The sequence below is a fragment of the Dryobates pubescens genome, chromosome 22 (assembly GCF_014839835.1).
Source record: "Dryobates pubescens isolate bDryPub1 chromosome 22, bDryPub1.pri, whole genome shotgun sequence".
Classification (NCBI taxonomy): Eukaryota; Metazoa; Chordata; class Aves; order Piciformes; family Picidae; genus Dryobates; species Dryobates pubescens.
In genome coordinates this window covers 1585001-1602846 of record NC_071633.1, presented here as the reverse complement: position 1 = coordinate 1602846, position 17846 = coordinate 1585001, and the positions used below count along the sequence as shown (strand labels likewise).

At 66.7% G+C, this 17846-nt stretch overlaps 1 protein-coding gene across 1 annotated transcript in view; it reads left to right on the top strand.

Annotated features, from left to right (window-relative positions):
- The first annotated feature begins 12790 nt into the window (after positions 1 to 12790).
- Positions 12791 to 17846, top strand: part of LOC128898368 (interferon regulatory factor 3-like) — a 13067-nt gene continuing 8011 nt past the window's right edge. Inside the window, exons 1-3 of the mRNA XM_054172000.1 lie at positions 12791 to 12860; positions 12967 to 13129; positions 16599 to 16761. Of these exons, the coding sequence (XP_054027975.1) occupies positions 12838 to 12860; positions 12967 to 13129; positions 16599 to 16761 (349 nt within the window). The 5' untranslated portion in view covers positions 12791 to 12837. The remainder of the gene's footprint in view (positions 12861 to 12966; positions 13130 to 16598; positions 16762 to 17846) is intronic.

Below are 17846 nucleotides of genomic sequence, written 5' to 3'. Positions count from 1 at the left end.
CCAGCGGCGGGGCTAGCCCCGGCAGCCTGCCCTGCCCTGCCCTGCCCTCCTGCCTCTGCCCTCCTGCCCCTGCCCTCCTGCCCCTGCCCCAGCGGCAGGGCTAGCCCCGGCAGCCTGCCCTGCCCTGCCCTGCCCTCCTGCCTCTGCCCTCCTGCCTCTGCCCTCCTGCCCCTGCCCCAGCGGCGGGGCTAGCCCCGGCAGCCTGCCCTGCCCTGCCCTGCCCTGCCCTCCTGCCCCTGCCCTCCTGCCCCTGCCCCAGCGGCGGGGCTAGCCCCGGCAGCCTGCCCTGCCCTCCTGCCTCTGCCCTCCTGCCCCTGCCCTCCTGCCTCTGCCCTCCTGCCCCTGCCCCAGCAGCGGGGCTAGCCCCGGCAGCCTGCCCTGCCCTGCCCCTGCCCTGCCCCTGCCCTGCCCCTGCCCTGCCCTGCCCTGCCCCTGCCCTCCTGCCCCTGCCCTGCCCCTGCCCTGCCCCTGCCCTGCCCTGCCCTGCCCCTGCCCTGCCCCTGCCCTCCTGCCTCCGCGGCGCCGCTCCTGCCCTGCCCCCGCCCCGGCTTCCCCCTCCCCGCCCGGCAGAGCCACCGCACAGAAGGGTCCCGCCGGGGGGCGCCGAGGGGAGGCGACCTCGGGAGCAGCGCAGGAGGGCAGGGGGAGAGGCCCTCCCCTGCCTGCCTCTGGAGCCTGCCCTCCCCCTTCCTTCCATGGACAGTGCTAATCCTGCGTAGCTCTGGGTTGGGCTGTAGGTTGGGTTGGGCTGGGGCTTTTTTTCCCTTTCCTTTCCTTTTTGGGTTGTGTTTCAGTTGTCCTTCTTGAGGACGCTGCCAAGCACAGCCTGGGCCTGCAGAGCAGGAGGGGATGGGGAAGGAACAACCTGAAGCCTCCTCCACCCCACTCCTCCTCCTCTTCCTTCCTGGAGTTGCAGGTGCCCAAGGGGGAGCTGGAGGGAGCAGCCAGGGCCTCCCTGCCCCTCCTCCCTGCTGCTGCCTCTGGGTCAAGAGCTCACAGGAGGTCATCTCCTCAAGGGGGGCATCTCCTCAAGGGGGCTTCTCCTCAAGGGGGACATCTCCTCAAGGGAGTCATCTCCTCAAGGGGGGCATCTCCTCAAGGGGGGCATCTCCTCAATGGGGCATCTCCTCAAGGGGGACATCTCCTCAAGGAGTCATCTCCTCAAGGGGGACATCTCCTCAAGGGGGACATCTCCTCAAGGGAGTCATCTCCTCAAGGAGTCATCTCCTCAAGGGGGACATCTCCTCAAGGGGGACATCTCCTCAACGGGGACATCTCCTCAAGGGGGACATCTCCTCAAGGAGTCATCTCCTCAAGGGAGTCATCTCCTCAAGGGGGACATCTCCTCAAGGGAGTCATCTCCTCAAGGGAGTCATCTCCTCAAGGAGTCATCTCCTCAAGGGGGACATCTCCTCAAGGAGTCATCTCCTCAAGGGGGACATCTCCTCAAGGGAGTCATCTCCTCAAGGGGGACATCTCCTCAAGGGGGCTTCTCCTCAAGGGGGACATCTCCTCAAGGGAGTCATCTCGGGGGAAGTCATCTCCTCAGCAGAGGTCACGGAGGCACAGCACGGCAGGATGCTGGATCCAGCATGGTCCTTGGCCTGGAAACCTTCCCACCCTCCTTTCCCTCTCCCCTGCAAGCGAGCCGGGCTGAGGTGAACTGCCCGGCGGCCAGAGGAAGGGCCTGGGGCTGGCTGCTGTCGGCCGGGCGGCGCAGGGCTGTCCCCTCCCGGCCGGGGTCCCAGGGCTGTCCCCTCCCGGCCGGGGTCCCAGGGCTGTCCCCTCCCGGCCGGGGTCCCAGGGCTGTCCCCTCCCGGCCGGGGTCCCAGGGCTGTCCCCTCCCGGCCGGGGTCCCAGGGCTGTCCCCTCCCGGCCGGGGTCCCAGGGCTGTCCCCTCCCGGCCGGGGTCCCAGGGCTGTCCCCTCCCGGCCGGGCGGCGCAGGGCTGTCCCCTCCCGGCCGGGGTCCCAGGGCTGTCCCCTCCCGGCCGGGGTCCCAGGGCTGTCCCCTCCCGGCCGGGCGGCGCAGGGCTGTCCCCTCCCGGCCGGGGTCCCAGGGCTGTCCCCTCCCGGCCGGGCGGCGCAGGGCTGTCCCCTCCCGGCCGGGGTCCCAGGGCTGTCCCCTCCCGGCCGGGGTCCCAGGGCTGTCCCCTCCCGGCCGGGGTCCCAGGCAGAGCCTGCGGAGCTGCAGGGCTGAGGGCTGCGCTGCCGAGGCAGCAGCGCTGGGCGCACCCCGGGGCCGAGGCTGCCTCTCTGCTGGGCTGCAGGCAGGGGAGGGAGAGAACCTTGGGATCAAAAGGGGGTTTGTTGGGGGGGGGTTGGGGTTTGCTTTGGTGTCGTTGGGGTTTTTTTTTGGGGGGGGGGGGGGGGGGGGGGTTGTTTGTTTGTTTTCATGCAGAGGTTTTGAGGAGGGGAAAACCAACCAAGAAGAAACCACTGAACATTCCTTCAGCTTGCACAGCCCGGGGTGAGGAGGAGGTGGCTGCAGGGTCACCTCAGCTGATGAGGAGGTTTCGGTCACCTTTTGTCTGTTTGCCCAGCCCAGCCTTGCCCCAGGCGCACGAAGGAGGCTCTGGCTCCCTCCCTGTGGTGCCCAGCCCTCGGGGAGCCATGCTGGCAGCACCTGGGCACACACACGAGGTCTGCCTGCCCTGTGGTGTTTGACTTGGACGGGTTGGAAGCCAGCTGGGGGCAGGGGAGGAGGAGGAGGAGGAGGAGGAGGAGGGTTGCCTACACCCCCAGCCAGGAGAACGTGGGTGCGGGGTCGAGCCCTCGGCGTCACAAACCCTCTCCTCCTGCTCGGGGCGGGGGTGCTGAGGGTCGTTGGGTGGCAGGAGACAAACCCACCCCCCACAACCCACCCTGCTACGGGAGGCTGCCCCAGTCCCCACCAGCAGCAGCAGCAGCAGCAGCAGCAGGTCTCAGAGGACTTCCTCCTTCAGTGCCCTCCTGGGCTCCGTGACTCATCCCAGCTGCCAAGATCTGAAGCGTGAGATCCACCAGCCCAGCCTGCCCTCCCCCCCTCCGCCCCCCACTATTTATTCCGTTGGGTGCAGACCCACCCCCACTCTGGTGTTGACATTAAACTGGTTGAGCTCAGCTCGTTCATTCCTCCTCCTCCTCCTCCTCACTTCACCCTCCAGGCCCTGGCTCGGTGTTTTGTGTCCCGAGTGTGGCTTTCAAGTTCAAACAAAACCTTCCTTGGGCTGCTTCTGGCCCAGCCCCCCCCGGGGCTTCGGGCTCTCCGCTGAGGGCCTCCCCCCTCGCTGTGTCCTCTCTGGATCAGAGCTGTTTGTGTGTGGATGGTTTGGTCCTTGTCAGGAACCCTCTCGGTTTGCCTCTTGCTGTGGTGTCTGCCCCGAAGGCCTTCTCCAGGAGGGAGGGGAGGGGCTGGGGGCTGCTGTCCGTGCCGTGTGTAGTGCTGTGGCGCCGCTCCCCGCCGCCCCCCCGGATTAAAGGAGAGAGATTCTCGGGGGTGCTCTGCTTCGTCCAGGCTGCTCCTTGCCTTGCTGCTCTCTCGGCTGCACGCAGGGCAGCCCAAGGAAGCCTTGGCCGGGAAAGAGGCCATCTGAGCTCTGCGTCTCCGAGGTGAGGGGCTCTGAAATAAGGTCCTATAAGGTGAGGTCCCCTAAGGTGAGGCTCTCTAAGGTGAGGCTCCCTAAGGTGAGGCTCCCTAAGATGAGGCTCTCTAAGATGAGGCTAAGATGAGGTCCTCTAAGTTGAGGCTTTCTTAAGGTGAGGCTCTCTAAGTTGAGCCTCTCTAGGTTGAGACTCTCTAAGATGAGCCTCAAGTTGAGCCTCTCAAGTTGAGGTTCTCTAAGTTGAGTCTCTCTAAGATGAGGTCCTCTAAGTTGAGGCTCTCTTAAGTTGAGGCTCTAAGATGAGGCTCTCTAAGGTGAGGCTCTCTAAGGTGAGGTTCTCTAAGGTGAGGCTCTCTAAGGTGAGGTTCTCTAAGATGAGGCTAAGATGAGGTCCTCTAAGTTGAGGCTCTCTAAGATGAGGCTCTCTAAGATGAGGCTAAGATGAGGTCCTCTAAGTTGAGGCTCTAAGATGAGGCTCTCTAAGGTGAGGCTCTCTAAGATGAGGCTAAGATGAGGTCCTCTAAGTTGAGGCTCTCTTAAGTTGAGGCTCTCTAAGATGAGGCTCTCTTAAGATGAGGCTAAGATGAGGTCCTCTAAGTTGAGGCTTTCTTAAGTTGAGGCTCTCTAAGGTGAGGCTCTAAGGTGAGGCTCTCTAAGTTGAGCCTCTCTAGGTTGAGACTCTCTAAGATGAGCCTCTCTTAAGTTGAGCCTCTGTAGTTGAGGCTCTCTAAGTTGAGTATCTCTAAGATGAGGCTAAGATGAGGTCCTCTAAGTTGAGGCTCTCTTAAGTTGAGGCTCTAAGATGAAGCCCTCTAAGTTGAGGTCCTCTAAGTTGAGGCTCTCTAAGGTGAGGCTCTCTAAGTTGAGGCTCTCTAAGTTGAGGCTCTCTAAGATGAGGCTCTCTAAGTTGAGCCTCTCTAAGTTGAGGCTCTCTAAGATGAGGTACTCGAAGACCCTCTAAGATGAGGGTCTCTAAGTTGATGTTCTCCTGAGGTCACAGTCTCACAGTGTCACTAAGGTTGGAAGAGACCCCAAGGATCATCGAGTCCAACCTGTCTCCACAGACCTCACAACGAGACCATGGCACCAAGTGCCACGTCCTCTACGATGAGACCCACAAAGATTAGGTCCTCTACGATGAGGTCCCCTAAGATGAGGTTCTCTAAGCTGAGGTCCTCTAAGGCAAGGTCCTCTAAGCTGTGGTCCTCTAAGATGAGGTCCTCTAAACTGAGGTCATCTAATCTGAGGTCCTCTGAGGTCATCTAATTTGAGGTCTTCTAAGGCAAGGTCCTTTAAGATGAGGTCCTCTAAAGCGAGGTCCTCTAAGCTGAGGTCCTCTTAAGCTGAGGTCCTCTTAAGCTGAGGTCCTCTAAAGCGAGGTACTCTAAGATGAGGTCATCTAAAATGAGGTCATCTAAGCTGAGGTCCTCTAAGCTGAGGTCTTCTTAAGATGAGGTCCTCTAAGCTGAGATCCTCTAAAATGAGGTCATCTAATCTGAGGTCCTCTAAGGCGAGGTCCTCTAAGATGAGGTCCTCTTAAGATGAGGTCCTCTAAGGCAAGGTCCTCTAAGATGAGGTCCTCTTAAGATGAGGTCCTCTAAGCTGAGGTCCTCTAAGATGAGGTCATCTAAGCTGAGGTCCTCTTAAGCTGAGGTCCTCTTAAGATGAGGTCCTCTAAGCTGAGGTCCTCTAAAATGAGGTCATCTAAGATGAGGTCCTCTAAGGCAAGGTCCTCTAAGATGAGGTCCTCTAAAATGAGGTCATCTAAGCTGAGGCCCTCTAAGCTGAGGTCCTCTTAAGATGAGGTCATCTAAGCTGAGGTCCTCTTAAGATGAGGTCCTCTAAGCTGAGGTCCTCTAAGATGAGGTCATCTAAGCTGAGGTCATCTAAGCTGAGGTCCTCTTAAGATGAGGTCCTCTAAGATGAGGTCCTCTAAGATGAGGTCATCTAAGCTGAGGTCCTCTTAAGATGAGGTCCTCTAAAGCAAGGTCCTCTAAGCTGAGGTCCTCTTAAGATGAGATCCTCTAAGCTGAGGTCCTCTAAGATGAGGACCACAAAGATGAGGTCCTCTAAGCTGAGGTGCTCTAAGCTGAGGTGCTCTAAGGTGAGGTCCTCTAAGCTGAGGTGCTCTAAGCTGAGGTGCTCTAAGGTGAGGTGCTCTAAGGTGAGGTGCTCTAAGGTGAGGTGCTCCAAAATCAGATCCTCTGCGCTGAGGTGCTCTAATAAAAGGATCTCTAAGCTGAGGTTCTCCAAGCAGAGAGGAGATTGCTAGAGAGCAGCAGAGGACTCTAGGAAGCGACAAAGCCATTCCCCAGGAGGCAAGGGAGGAGTTCCCTGGGAGGCAGTGAGAGGAAGCAGCCTGCAGGGCTGCAGGGGAGCCCTAAGGAGAGGAGGAGGAAACTTCCTGGCTAAGCAAGGCCAACGTCCCGGGAAGCCAAGCTCCTGGGCAGCAGCAGGGAGAAGTTCCTGCAAGACTCACAGCTGGCAAAGCCCTCTCAGCTCTGCCAGGGCTGGGGCCAAACCCTGGCCCTCAGCACCACAGCTCTGCCAGGGCTGGGGCCAAACCCTGGCCCTCAGCACCACAGCTCTGCCAGGGCTGGGGCCAAACCCTGGCCCTCAGCACCACAGCTCTGCCAGGGCTGGGGCCAAACCCTGGCCCTCAGCACCACAGCTCTGCCAGGGCTGGGGCCAAACCCTGGCCCTCAGCACCACAGCTCTGCCAGGGCTGCTGCCAAACCGTGGCCCTCAGCACCACAGCTCTGCCAGGGCTGGGGCCAAACCCTGGCCCTCAGCACCACAGCTCTGCCAGGGCTGCTGCCAAACCCTGGCCCTCAGCACCACAGCTCTGCCAGGGCTGCTGCCAAACCCTGGCCCTCAGCACCACAGCTCTGCCAGGGCTGCTGCCAAACCCTGGCCCTCAGCACCACAGCTCTGCCAGGGCTGGTGCCAAACCCTGGCCATCAGCACCACAGCTCTGCCAGGGCTGCTGCCAAACCCTGGCCCTCAGCACCACAGCTCTGCCAGGGCTGCTGCCAAACCCTGGCCCTCAGCACCACAGCTCTGCCAGGGCTGGGGCCAAACCCTGGCCCTCAGCACCACAGCTCTGCCAGGGCTGCTGCCAAACCCTGGCCCTCAGCACCACAGCTCTGCCAGGGCTGCTGCCAAACCCTGGCCCTCAGCACCACAGCTCTGCCAGGGCTGCTGCCAAACCCTGGCCCTCAGCACCACAGCTTTGCCAGGGCTGGGGCCAAACCCTGGCCCTCAGCACCACAGCTTTGCCAGGGCTGGGGCCAAACCCTGGCCCTCAGCACCACAGCTCTGCCAGGGCTGGGGCCAAACCCTGGCCCTCAGCACCACAGCTCTGCCAGGGCTGGGGCCAAACCCTGGCCCTCAGCACCACAGCTCTGCCAGGGCTGGGGCCAAACCCTGGCCCTCAGCACCACAGCTCTGCCAGGGCTGCTGCCAAACCCTGGCCCTCAGCACCACAGCTCTGCCAGGGCTGCTGCCAAACCCTGGCCCTCAGCACCACAGCTCTGCCAGGGCTGGGGCCAAACCCTGGCCCTCAGCACCACAGCTCTGCCAGGGCTGGGGCCAAACCCTGGCCCTCAGCACCACAGCTCTGCCAGGGCTGCTGCCAAACCCTGGCCCTCAGCACCACAGCTCTGCCAGGGCTGCTGCCAAACCGTGGCCCTCAGCACCACAGCTCTGCCAGGGCTGGGGCCAAACCCTGGCCCTCAGCACCACAGCTCTGCCAGGGCTGCTGCCAAACCCTGGCCCTCAGCACCACAGCTCTGCCTCTCAGGAACACCTCCAGGGGTGGGCATCAGCCACCTCCCTGGGCAGCCTGGGCCAGGCTTGGGGACCCCTGTCAGGGTCCAACCTAACCCTCCCCTGGGGCAGCTGCAGGCCTCTCAAAGGGGAAGTTTCCTGGAAAGGAGGAAGTGGAGGGGGAAGGAGGCCACAGTCCTGTGTGCCAGCCACGATGGTCAGCACCAGAGTCCTCCTCGGGTAATACATCTGAGAACCTCCTGCTGCTCTCAGGGGGCTTGGGGATGGCTTCCTGCTCCCCACAGAGCTCAGCTGGGCTCTCAGCAGAGCAGTGAGGGGCACAGGTGCCCTGCCCCAGCTCCAGTGCTGCCCTAGGTGCCCTGCCCCAGCTCAGTTGTGCCCTAGGTACCCTGACCCAGCTCAGTTGTGCCCTAGGTGCCCTGACCCAGCTCAGCTGTGCCCTAGGTGCCCTGCCCCAGCTCAGTTGTGCCCGAGGTGCCCTGTCCCAGCTCAGTTGTGCACTAGGTGCCCTGCCCCAGCTCAGTTGTGCCCTAGGTGCCCTGTCCCAGCTCAGTTGTGCCCTAGGTGCCCTGTCCCAGCTCAGTTGTGCCCTAGGTGCCCTGCCCCAGCTCAGCTGTGCCCTAGGTGCCCTGCCCCAGCTCAGTTGTGCCCTAGAGGCCCTGCCCCAGCTCAGTTGTGCCCTAGGTGCCCTGTCCCAGCTCAGTTGTGCCCTAGGTGCCCTGTCCCAGCTCAGCTGTGCCCTAGGTGCCCTGCCCCAGATCAGTTGTGCCCTAGGTGCCCTGCCCCAGCTCCAGTGCTGCCCTAGGTGCCCTGTCCCAGCTCAGTTGTGTCCTAGGTGCCCTGCCCCAGCTCAGTTGTGCCCTAGGTGCCCTGTCCCAACTCCAGTGCTGCCCTAGGTGCCCTGTCCCAGCTCCAGTTGTGCCCTAGGTGCCCTGTCCCAGCTCAGTTGTGCCCTAGGTGCCCTGTCCCAGCTCCAGTTGTGCCCTAGGTGCCCTGTCCCAGCTCAGTTGTGCCCTAGGTGCCCTGCCCCAGCTCCAGTGCTGCCCTAGGTGCCCTGTCCCAGCTCAGTTGTGCCCTAGGTGCCCTGCCCCAGCTCCAGTGCTGCCCTAGGTGCCCTGCCCCAGCTCAGTTGTGCCCTAGGTGCCCTGTCCCAGCTCCAGTTGTGCCCTAGGTGCCCTGTCCCAGCTCAGCTGTGCCCTAGGTGCCCTGCCCCAGCTCAGTTGTGCCCTAGGTGCCCTGCCCCAGCTCAGCTGTGCCCTAGGTGCCCTGTCCCAGCTCCAGTTGTGCCCTAGGTGCCCTGCCCCAGCTCAGTTGTGCCCTAGGTGCCCTGCCCCAGCTCAGTTGTGCCCTAGGTGCCCTGTCCCAGCTCCAGTTGTGCCCTAGGTGCCCTGTCCCAGCTCAGCTGTGCCCTAGGTGCCCTGCCCCAGCTCAGTTGTGCCCTAGGTGCCCTGTCCCAGCTCCAGTTGTGCCCTAGGTGCCCTGCCCCACCTCAGCTGTGCCCTAGGTGCCCTGACCCAGCTCAGCTGTGCCCTAGGTGCCCTGTCCCAGCTCAGTTGTGCCCGAGGTGCCCTGTCCCAGCTCTAGTTGTGCCCTAGGTGCCCTGCCCCAGCTCAGTTGTGCCCTAGGTGCCCTGCCCCAGCTCAGTTGTGCCCGAGGTGCCCTGCCCCAGCTCAGTTGTGCCCGAGGTGCCCTGTCCCAGCTCAGTTGTGCCCTAGGTGCCCTGCCCCAGCTCCAGTTGTGCCCTAGGTGCCCTGCCCCAGCTCCAGTTGTGCCCTAGGTGCCCTGCCCCAGCTCAGCTGTGCCCTAGGTGCCCTGTCCCAGCTCAGTTGTGCCCTAGGTGCCCTGCCCCAGCTCAGTTGTGCCCTAGGTGCCCTGCCCCAGCTCAGCTGTGCCCTAGGTGCCCTGCCCCAGCTCAGCTGTGCCCTAGGTGCCCTGCCCCAGCTCAGCTGTGCCCTAGGTGCCCTGTCCCAGCTCAGCTGTGCCCTAGGTGCCCTGCCCCAGCTCAGTTGTGCCCTAGGTGCCCTGCCCCAGCTCAGCTGTGCCCTAGGTGCCCTGCCCCAGCTCAGTTGTGCCCTAGGTGCCCTGTCCCAGCTCAGTTGTGCCCTAGGTGCCCTGCCCCAGCTCAGCTGTGCCCTAGGTGCCCTGCCCCAGCTCAGTTGTGCCCTAGGTGCCCTGTGCCAGCTCAGTTGTGCCCTAGGTGCCCTGCCCCACCTCAGCTGTGCCCTAGGTGCCCTGTCCCAGCTCAGCTGTGCCCTAGGTGCCCTGCTCCACCTCAGCTGTGCCCTAGGTGCCCTGCTCCAGCTCAGTTGTGCCCTAGGTGCCCTGCCCCAGCTCAGCTGTGCCCTAGGTGCCCTGCCCCACCTCAGTTGTGCCCTAGGTGCCCTGCCCCAGCTCCAGTGCTTCACTCAGTGCCCTCCCTGCCCCCCCACCCTTGTGCCCCATGGCACAGGCTGACTGCTGGGCAGCTGTGTGCAGGCCCTGTTCTGGGAAGCCAGCTGTGGCCCTGGCTGGGCAGCACTTCCCCTTCCTGGGCTGCTGGGGGGGGAGGCTGTGCTGCCACCATGTTCCAGCCACTGCCACCCTGCTCCCCCTCTGCCTGCTCCCTCCTGGCACAGCCCAGGAGTACCCCCAGGCTCCATCCAGCAAGGGTGGCTCCTGCCCAGGGCACAGAGCTGGGGCTCAGGCACAGCCCTGCCTGGGATCTGCCTCCTGGGTTTTGGGGTCCCCCCCTTCTCTTTTAGGCATAAAGCTGTGGTGCCCCCAAGCTGGAGATGCTCCTGAGGCCCTGCCAGGCTGTGCCCAGCTCCCATCGAGGCACAGAGCCCAGCAGCTCCCAGCCCCCCTCCAGCCAAGGCCATGGAGGGCTGAACCTCCTTCCCCTGGGCACCAGAGCCCAGCAGCACCAGGAACCTGCCCATGGCAGCACCAGGAACCTGCCCATGGCAGCACCAGGAACCTGCCCATGGCAGCACCAGGGCCCAGCACATGGCAGCACCAGGGCCCAGCCCATGGCAGCACCAGGAACCTGCCCATGGCAGCACCAGAGCCCAGCCCATGGCAGCACCAGGGCCCAGCCCATGGCAGCACCAGGAACCTGCCCATGGCAGCACCAGGGCCCAGCCCATGGCAGCACCAGGAACCAGCCCCTGGCAGCACCAGGAACCTGCCCATGGCAGCACCAGAGCCCAGCCCATGGCAGCACCAGGAACCTGCCCATGGCAGCACCAGGAACCTGCCCATGGCAGCACCAGGAACCTGCCCATGGCAGCACCAGGGCCAAGCCCATTCCAGCCCCAGGCACTTACAGGAAAAGGGAGTGCCAGGAAGGGCAGCTCCTGGGAGCAGGGAGCGTGGGCAGCCCCTGCTGCCCTGCTGGCATTTGCTTTTGTCTCTGGAGCACACCCATGGCCTGCTAGCAGGGGCTGGAAGGGGCAGGGACTGAAGTCACCAGCAGGGCAGGGACTTTCCAGCCCTTCCTGCCAGGGCTGTGCCAGCATAGCACCCTGGAAAGCCCTGGGGGCAGCTGACTCCTGGGCTGTCCCCACTGCCCTCTGCCCTCTGCCAGACAGAGCTCTTCAATCTTGGGGTGCAGCCACCCTGCACCCCTGGGGTCACAGCAGCCCTGCAGCCACCCTGCACCCCTGGGGTCACAGCAGCCCTGCAGCCACCCTGCACCCCTGGGGTCACAGCTGCCCTGCAGCCACCCTGCACCCCTGGGGTCACAGCAGCCCTGCAGCCACCCTGCACCCCTGGGGTCACAGCAGCCCTGCAGCCACCCTGCACCCCTGGGGTCACAGCAGCCCTGCAGCCACCCTGCACCCCTGGGGTCACAGCTGCCCTGCAGCCACCCTGCACCCCTGGGGTCACAGCTGCCCTGCAGCCACCCTGCACCTCTGGGGCCACAGCTGCCCTGCAGCCACCCTGCACTTGTGGGGTCACAGCTGCCCTGCAGCCACCCTGCACCCCTGGGGTCACAGCAGCCCTGCAGCCACCCTGCACCCCTGGGGTCACAGCAGCCCTGCAGCCACCCTGCACTTGTGGGGCCACAGCTGCCCTGCAGCCACCCTGCACCCCTGGGGTCACAGCTGCCCTGCAGCCACCCTGCACCCCTGGGGTCACAGCTGCCCTGCAGCCACCCTGCACCCCTGGGGTCACAGCAGCCCTGCAGCCACCCTGCACCCCTGGGGTCACAGCAGCCCTGCAGCCACCCTGCACCCCTGGGGTCACAGCTGCCCTGCAGCCACCCTGCACCCCTGGGGTCACAGCTGCCCTGCAGCCACCCTGCACCCCTGGGGCCATGACACCCCACGGGCAGCAGCCCCAGCAGAGGGGGGGCAGGGTTTTGGTCCCCTAGCTCAAGGGTCTGCTCCTGCCGCTGTCCCCTCGGCACCAGGACACACTGGGGATTAGTTCAATCAATTGCTGTTAATGTGGGGAGGGGGTGGCACAGGACCCCCCTCAGCCAGCATCCCGCAGAGGCTGGCAGCAGGCTCGGGGGCACGGCAGCCCCGGCAGGGGCGGGCAGGGGCTGCAGGCAGCACCCCCGGCGCGGGCAGGGGCTGCAGGCAGCACCCCCGGCGCGGGCAGGGGCGGGCAGGGGCTGCAGGCAGCACCCCCGGCGCGGGCAGGGGCGGGCAGGAGCGGCAGGCAGCACCCCCGGCGCGGGCAGGGGCGGGCAGGGGCGGCAGGCAGCACCCCCGGCGCGGGCAGGGGCTGCAGGCAGCACCCCCGGCGCGGGCAGGGGCGGGCAGGGGCTGCAGGCAGCACCCCCGGCGCGGGCAGGGGCTGCAGGCAGCACCCCCGGCGCGGGCAGGGGCGGGCAGGGGCAGGCAGGGGCGGCAGGCAGCACCCCCGGCGCGGGCAGGGGCGGCAGGCAGCACCCCCGGCGCGGGCAGGGGCGGGCAGGGGCAGGCAGGGGCGGCAGGCAGCACCCCCGGCGCGGGCAGGGGCGGCAGGCAGCACCCCCGGCGCGGGCAGGGGCAGGCAGGGGCGGCAGGCAGCACCCCCGGCGCGGGCAGGGGCGGGCAGGGGCTGCAGGCAGCACCCCCGGCGCGGGCAGGGGCAGGCAGGGGCGGCAGGCAGCAGCCCCGGCGCGGGCAGGGGCAGGCAGGGGCGGCAGGCTGCACCCCCGGCGCGGGCAGGGGCGGGCAGGGGCGGCAGGCTGCACCCCCGGCGCGGGCAGGGGCAGGCAGGGGCTGCAGGCAGCACCCCCGGCGCGGGCAGGGGCGGCAGGCAGCACCCCCGGCGCGGGCAGGGGCAGGCAGGGGCGGCAGGCAGCACCCCCGGCGCGGGCAGGGGCTGCAGGCAGCACCCCCGGCGCGGGCAGGGGCGGCAGGCAGCACCCCCGGCGCGGGCGGGGCCGGGGGACACTTTCACTTTCGGGGGGTCACGTGCTTTCCAGGAAGGCCGGCGCCGCCGGATAAAGGTGCTGGGAACGGAGGGTGCCAGCGGCAGCACCACCGCACCATGGCCGCGCCGTCGAGCGAGGGGTAAGCGGCGCCCCCGCGGCGCCCCCCCCCGCCCCCAACCAGGGTCACCGTCCCCGGCGGGCCCGGGTGACCCCCGCCGGTGCCAACGGTGGCCCTGCGCCCGCAGGGAAGCCCAGAAGCTGCGCTTCGGGCCCTGGCTGTTGGCTGCCGTCGAGAGTGGGAAATACCCAGGGCTGTGCTGGACGGACCGCAGCCGCTGCTGCTTCCGTGTGCCCTGGAAGCACAACGCCAGGAAGGATGTCACCAGCAGCGACGTGGAGGTCTTCAAGGTGGGCTGGGGCGGGGGGTGGCCAGGCTGGGATGGAGGTCTTCAGTGTGGGCGGGGAGGTGGGGGAGCAGCGGCCAAGGAGGGTGGCGTGGGGAGGAGGGACACCGGTGGCACCCTTGAGGCCACCAGGGTGGGTGGGATGGGGCTGACCCCAGCAGCAGGCTGAGGAGCTGAGGGTGGGTGGCTGGGGGGGACCCCAGCAGCAGGCTGAGGAGCTCAGGGTGGGTGGCTGGGGGGGACCCCAGCAGCAGGCTGAGGAGCTGAGGGTGGGTGGCTGGGGGGGACCCCAGCAGCAGGCTGAGGAGCTGAGGGTGGGTGGTGGGGGGGGACCCCAGCAGCAGGCTGAGGAGCTCAGGGTGGGTGGCTGGGGGGGACCCCAGCAGCAGGCTGAGGAGCTGAGGGTGGGTGGCTGGGGGGGACCCCAGCAGCAGGCTGAGGAGCTCAGGGTGGGTGGCTGGGGGGGACCCCAGCAGCAGGCTGAGGAGCTGAGGGTGGGTGGTCGGGGGGGACCCCAGCAGCAGGCTGAGGAGCTCAGGGTGGGTGGCTGGGGGGGACCCCAGCAGCAGGCTGAGGAGCTGAGGGTGGGTGGCTGGGGGGGACCCCAGCAGCAGGCTGAGGAGCTGAGGGTGGGTGGTCGGGGGGGACCCCAGCAGCAGGCTGAGGAGCTCAGGGTGGGTGGCTGGGGGGGGACCCCAGCAGCAGGCTGAGGAGCTCAGGATGGGTGGCTGGGGAGGACCCCAACAGCAGGCTGAGGAGCTGAGGGTGGGTGGCTGGGATGGGGGGGACCCCAGCAGCAGGCTGAGGAGCTCAGGGTGGGTGGCTGGGGGGGACCCCAGCAGCAGGCTGAGGAGCTGAGGGTGGGTGGCTGGGGGGGACCCCAGCAGCAGGCTGAGGAGCTGAGGGTGGGTGGTCGGGGGGGACCCCAGCAGCAGGCTGAGGAGCTGAGGGTGGGTGGCTGGGGGGGGACCCCAGCAGCAGGCTGAGGAGCTGAGGGTGGGTGGTCGGGGGGGACCCCAGCAGCAGGCTGAGGAGCTCAGGGTGGGTGGCTGGGGGGGACCCCAGCAGCAGGCTGAGGAGCTCAGGGTGGGTGGCTGGGGGGGACCCCAGCACCAAGCTGAGGAGCTCAGGGTGGGTGGCTGGGGGGGACCCCAGCAGCAGGCTGAGGAGCTGAGGGTGGGTGGCTGGGGGGGACCCCAGCAGCAGGCTGAGGAGCTGAGGGTGGGTGGTCGGGGGGGACCCCAGCAGCAGGCTGAGGAGCTGAGGGTGGGTGGCTGGGGGGGACCCCAGCAGCAGGCTGAGGAGCTGAGGGTGGGTGGTCGGGGGGGACCCCTGCAGCAGGCTGAGGAGCTCTGGGTGGGTGGCTGGGGGGGACCCCAGCAGCAGGCTGAGGAGCTCAGGATGGGTGGCTGGGGAGGACCCCAACAGCAGGCTGAGGAGCTGAGGGTGGGTGGCTGGGATGGGGGGGACCCCAGCAGCAGGCTGAGGAGCTGAGGGTGGGTGGCTGGGATGGGGGGGACCCCAGCAGCAGGCTGAGGAGCTCAGGGTGGGTGGCTGGGATGGGGGGGACCCCAGCAGCAGGCTGAGGAGCTCAGGGTGGGTGGCTGGGATGGGGGGGACCCCAGCAGCAGGCTGAGGAGCTGAGGGTGGGTGGCTGGGGGGGACCCCACCACCAAGCTGAGGAGCTGAGGGTGGGTGGCTGGGGGGGACCCCAGCAGCAGGCTGAGGAGCTGAGGGTGGGTGGCTGGGGGGGACCCCAGCACCAAGCTGAGGAGCTGAGGGTGGGTGGCTGGGGGGGACCCCAGCAGCAGGCTGAGGAGCTGAGGGTGGGTGGCTGGGGGGGACCCCAGCAGCAGGCTGAGGAGCTGAGGGTGGGTGGCTGGGGGGGACCCCAGCAGCAGGCTGAGGAGCTGAGGGTGGGTGGCTGGGGGGGACCCCAGCAGCAGGCTGAGGAGCTGAGGGTGGGTGGTCGGGGGGGACCCCAGCAGCAGGCTGAGGAGCTCAGGGTGGGTGGCTGGGGGGGACCCCAGCAGCAGGCTGAGGAGCTCAGGATGGGTGGCTGGGGAGGACCCCAACAGCAGGCTGAGGAGCTGAGGGTGGGTGGCTGGGATGGGGGGGACCCCAGCAGCAGGCTGAGGAGCTCAGGGTGGGTGGCTGGGGGGGACCCCAGCAGCAGGCTAAGGAGCTGAGGGTGGGTGAGATGGGAGGGACCCCAGCAGCAGGCTGAGGAGCTCAGGGTGGCTGGGGGGGACCCCAGCAGCAGGCTGAGGAGCTGAGGGTGGGTGGCTGGGGGGGACCCCAGCACCAAGCTGAGGAGCTGAGGGTGGGTGGCTGGGGGGGACCCCAGCAGCAGGCTGAGGAGCTGAGGGTGGGTGGCTGGGGGGGACCCCAGCACCAAGCTGAGGAGCTGAGGGTGGGTGGCTGGGGGGGACCCCAGCAGCAGGCTGAGGAGCTCAGGGTGGCTGGGGGGGACCCCAGCAGCAGGCTGAGGAGCTGAGGGTGGGTGGCTGGGGGGGACCCCAGCACCAAGCTGAGGAGCTGAGGGTGGGTGGCTGGGGGGGACCCCAGCAGCAGGCTGAGGAGCTGAGGGTGGGTGGCTGGGGGGGACCCCAGCAGCAGGCTGAGGAGCTCAGGGTGGGTGGTCGGGGGGGACCCCAGCAGCAGGCTGAGGAGCTGAGGGTGGGTGGCTGGGGGGGACCCCAGCAGCAGGCTGAGGAGCTCAGGATGGGTGGCTGGGGAGGACCCCAACAGCAGGCTGAGGAGCTGAGGGTGGGTGGCTGGGATGGGGGGGACCCCAGCAGCAGGCTGAGGAGCTGAGGGTGGGTGGCTGGGATGGGGGGGACCCCAGCAGCAGGCTGAGGAGCTCAGGGTGGGTGGCTGGGATGGGGGGGACCCCAGCAGCAGGCTGAGGAGCTGAGGGTGGGTGAGATGGGAGGGACCCCAGCAGCAGGCTGAGGAGCTCAGGGTGGCTGGGGGGGACCCCAGCAGCAGGCTGAGGAGCTGAGGGTGGGTGGCTGGGGGGGGACCCCAGCAGCAGGCTGAGGAGCTCAGGGTGGCTGGGGGGGACCCCAGCAGCAGGCTGAGGAGCTGAGGGTGGGTGGCTGGGGGGGACCCCAGCACCAAGCTGAGGAGCTGAGGGTGGGTGGCTGGGGGGGACCCCAGCAGCAGGCTGAGGAGCTGAGGGTGGGTGGCTGGGGGGGACCCCAGCACCAAGCTGAGGAGCTGAGGGTGGGTGGCTGGGGGGGACCCCAGCAGCAGGCTGAGGAGCTGAGGGTGGGTGGCTGGGGGGGACCCCAGCAGCAGGCTGCAGATGCTCTCAGTGAGTGGGACAAGGGGGAAGGAGCCGCAGCAGCTTCGAGCTCCTCAGGCTGTCTGGGTTGTGTGACCTGGAGAGGGAAGGGAAGTGCAGACCAGCCCAGGGCATGCCGTGCTCATGCAGCCAGGGACCCAAGCTTGCCCCCCTGCCCCCCCAGGCCTGGGCAGTGGTGAGTGGGCATTATGAGGGGTGCTCTGAGGACCCTGCCAAGTGGAAGACCAACTTCCGCTGCGCCCTGCGGAGCACCCGCCTCTTCCAGCTGCTGGAGGACCGCTCCAAGTGCGGGGACGACCCACACAAGGTCTTCACCATCTCCTCAGGTGAGCCTGGCCCCGGGGGGGCTGTGCTGGGGGTGGGTGTGAGGTCCCAGGGGGCCCTGCTGACGCTGCTCTCCTTCCAGCTGCCCGAGGGCACGGCGAGGAGGGAGGCTCTGCCAGCCCTGCCCCTGCGGCGGACCAGCACACACAGGTGACAGGCAGGGTGGGCTGGAGGGGCCAGGGTGGGGGGGAGGGGTCCTGCTCCTGCTGCTTAGAAACAGCAGCCCCATGTCCTTTGGGGTGCTCCTGAGCTGGAGCCCAGCACCCAGCTGGGAGGCAGGGCAGGGGGAGGCTAAGTGCCCCCCGTGCCCAGCAGTGAGGCTCCAGCCCCTTCCTTCCACAGCCGGAGTGCAACCAGCAAGATGTGACCCCAGAACTCGCCCCCCCAGGTAGATGCTGCTCCTCCAACTTCCTTTTGTTGTTGTTTTTTTGGGGGGGGGCACCCCAGAACCCCCCCATAGGGCTGGTTTTGGGGTTCTGAGACCTGCCACCCACTGCTCCTCCTAGGCAGCACTGGCCCTGCACCGTCGGCCATGCAGGAGACGCTGGAGACTCTGCAGTTGGTGCTGCAGCACTGTGCCATCTCCCCTCCTGACCCTGGGTCCCTGGAGCCTTCCTGTGCAGGTGAGGGCAGCCCTGGGGTGCAGGGTGGGTGCTCATTCAGTTCAGCAAGGGAGAGTGTGGGGTCCTGCTCCTGGGCAGGAACAGCCTCCTGCAGCAGGGCAGGGGAGGGGAACCTGCTGGGGAGCAGCTCTGAGGAGCAGGAGCTGGGGGTGCTGGGGGACAACAGCTCCCCAGGGGCCAGCAGTGTGCTCCTGGGGACAAGAAGGCCAAGGGGGACCTGGGGTGCAGGAGGAAGAGTGTGGGCAGCAGGGCAAGGGAGGTTCTCCTGCACCTCTGCTCTGCCCTGGTCAGAATACACCTCTGGAGTCCTGGGCCCAGCTCTGGCCTCCCCAGTTCAAGAGGGACAGGGAAACACTAGAGAGTGTCCAAGGGAGGCTGTGAGGATGATGAAGGGACTGGAACATGGCTGTGAGGAGCAGAGGCTGAGAGCCCTGGGGCTGGGAGCCTGCAGAAGAGCAGCCCCA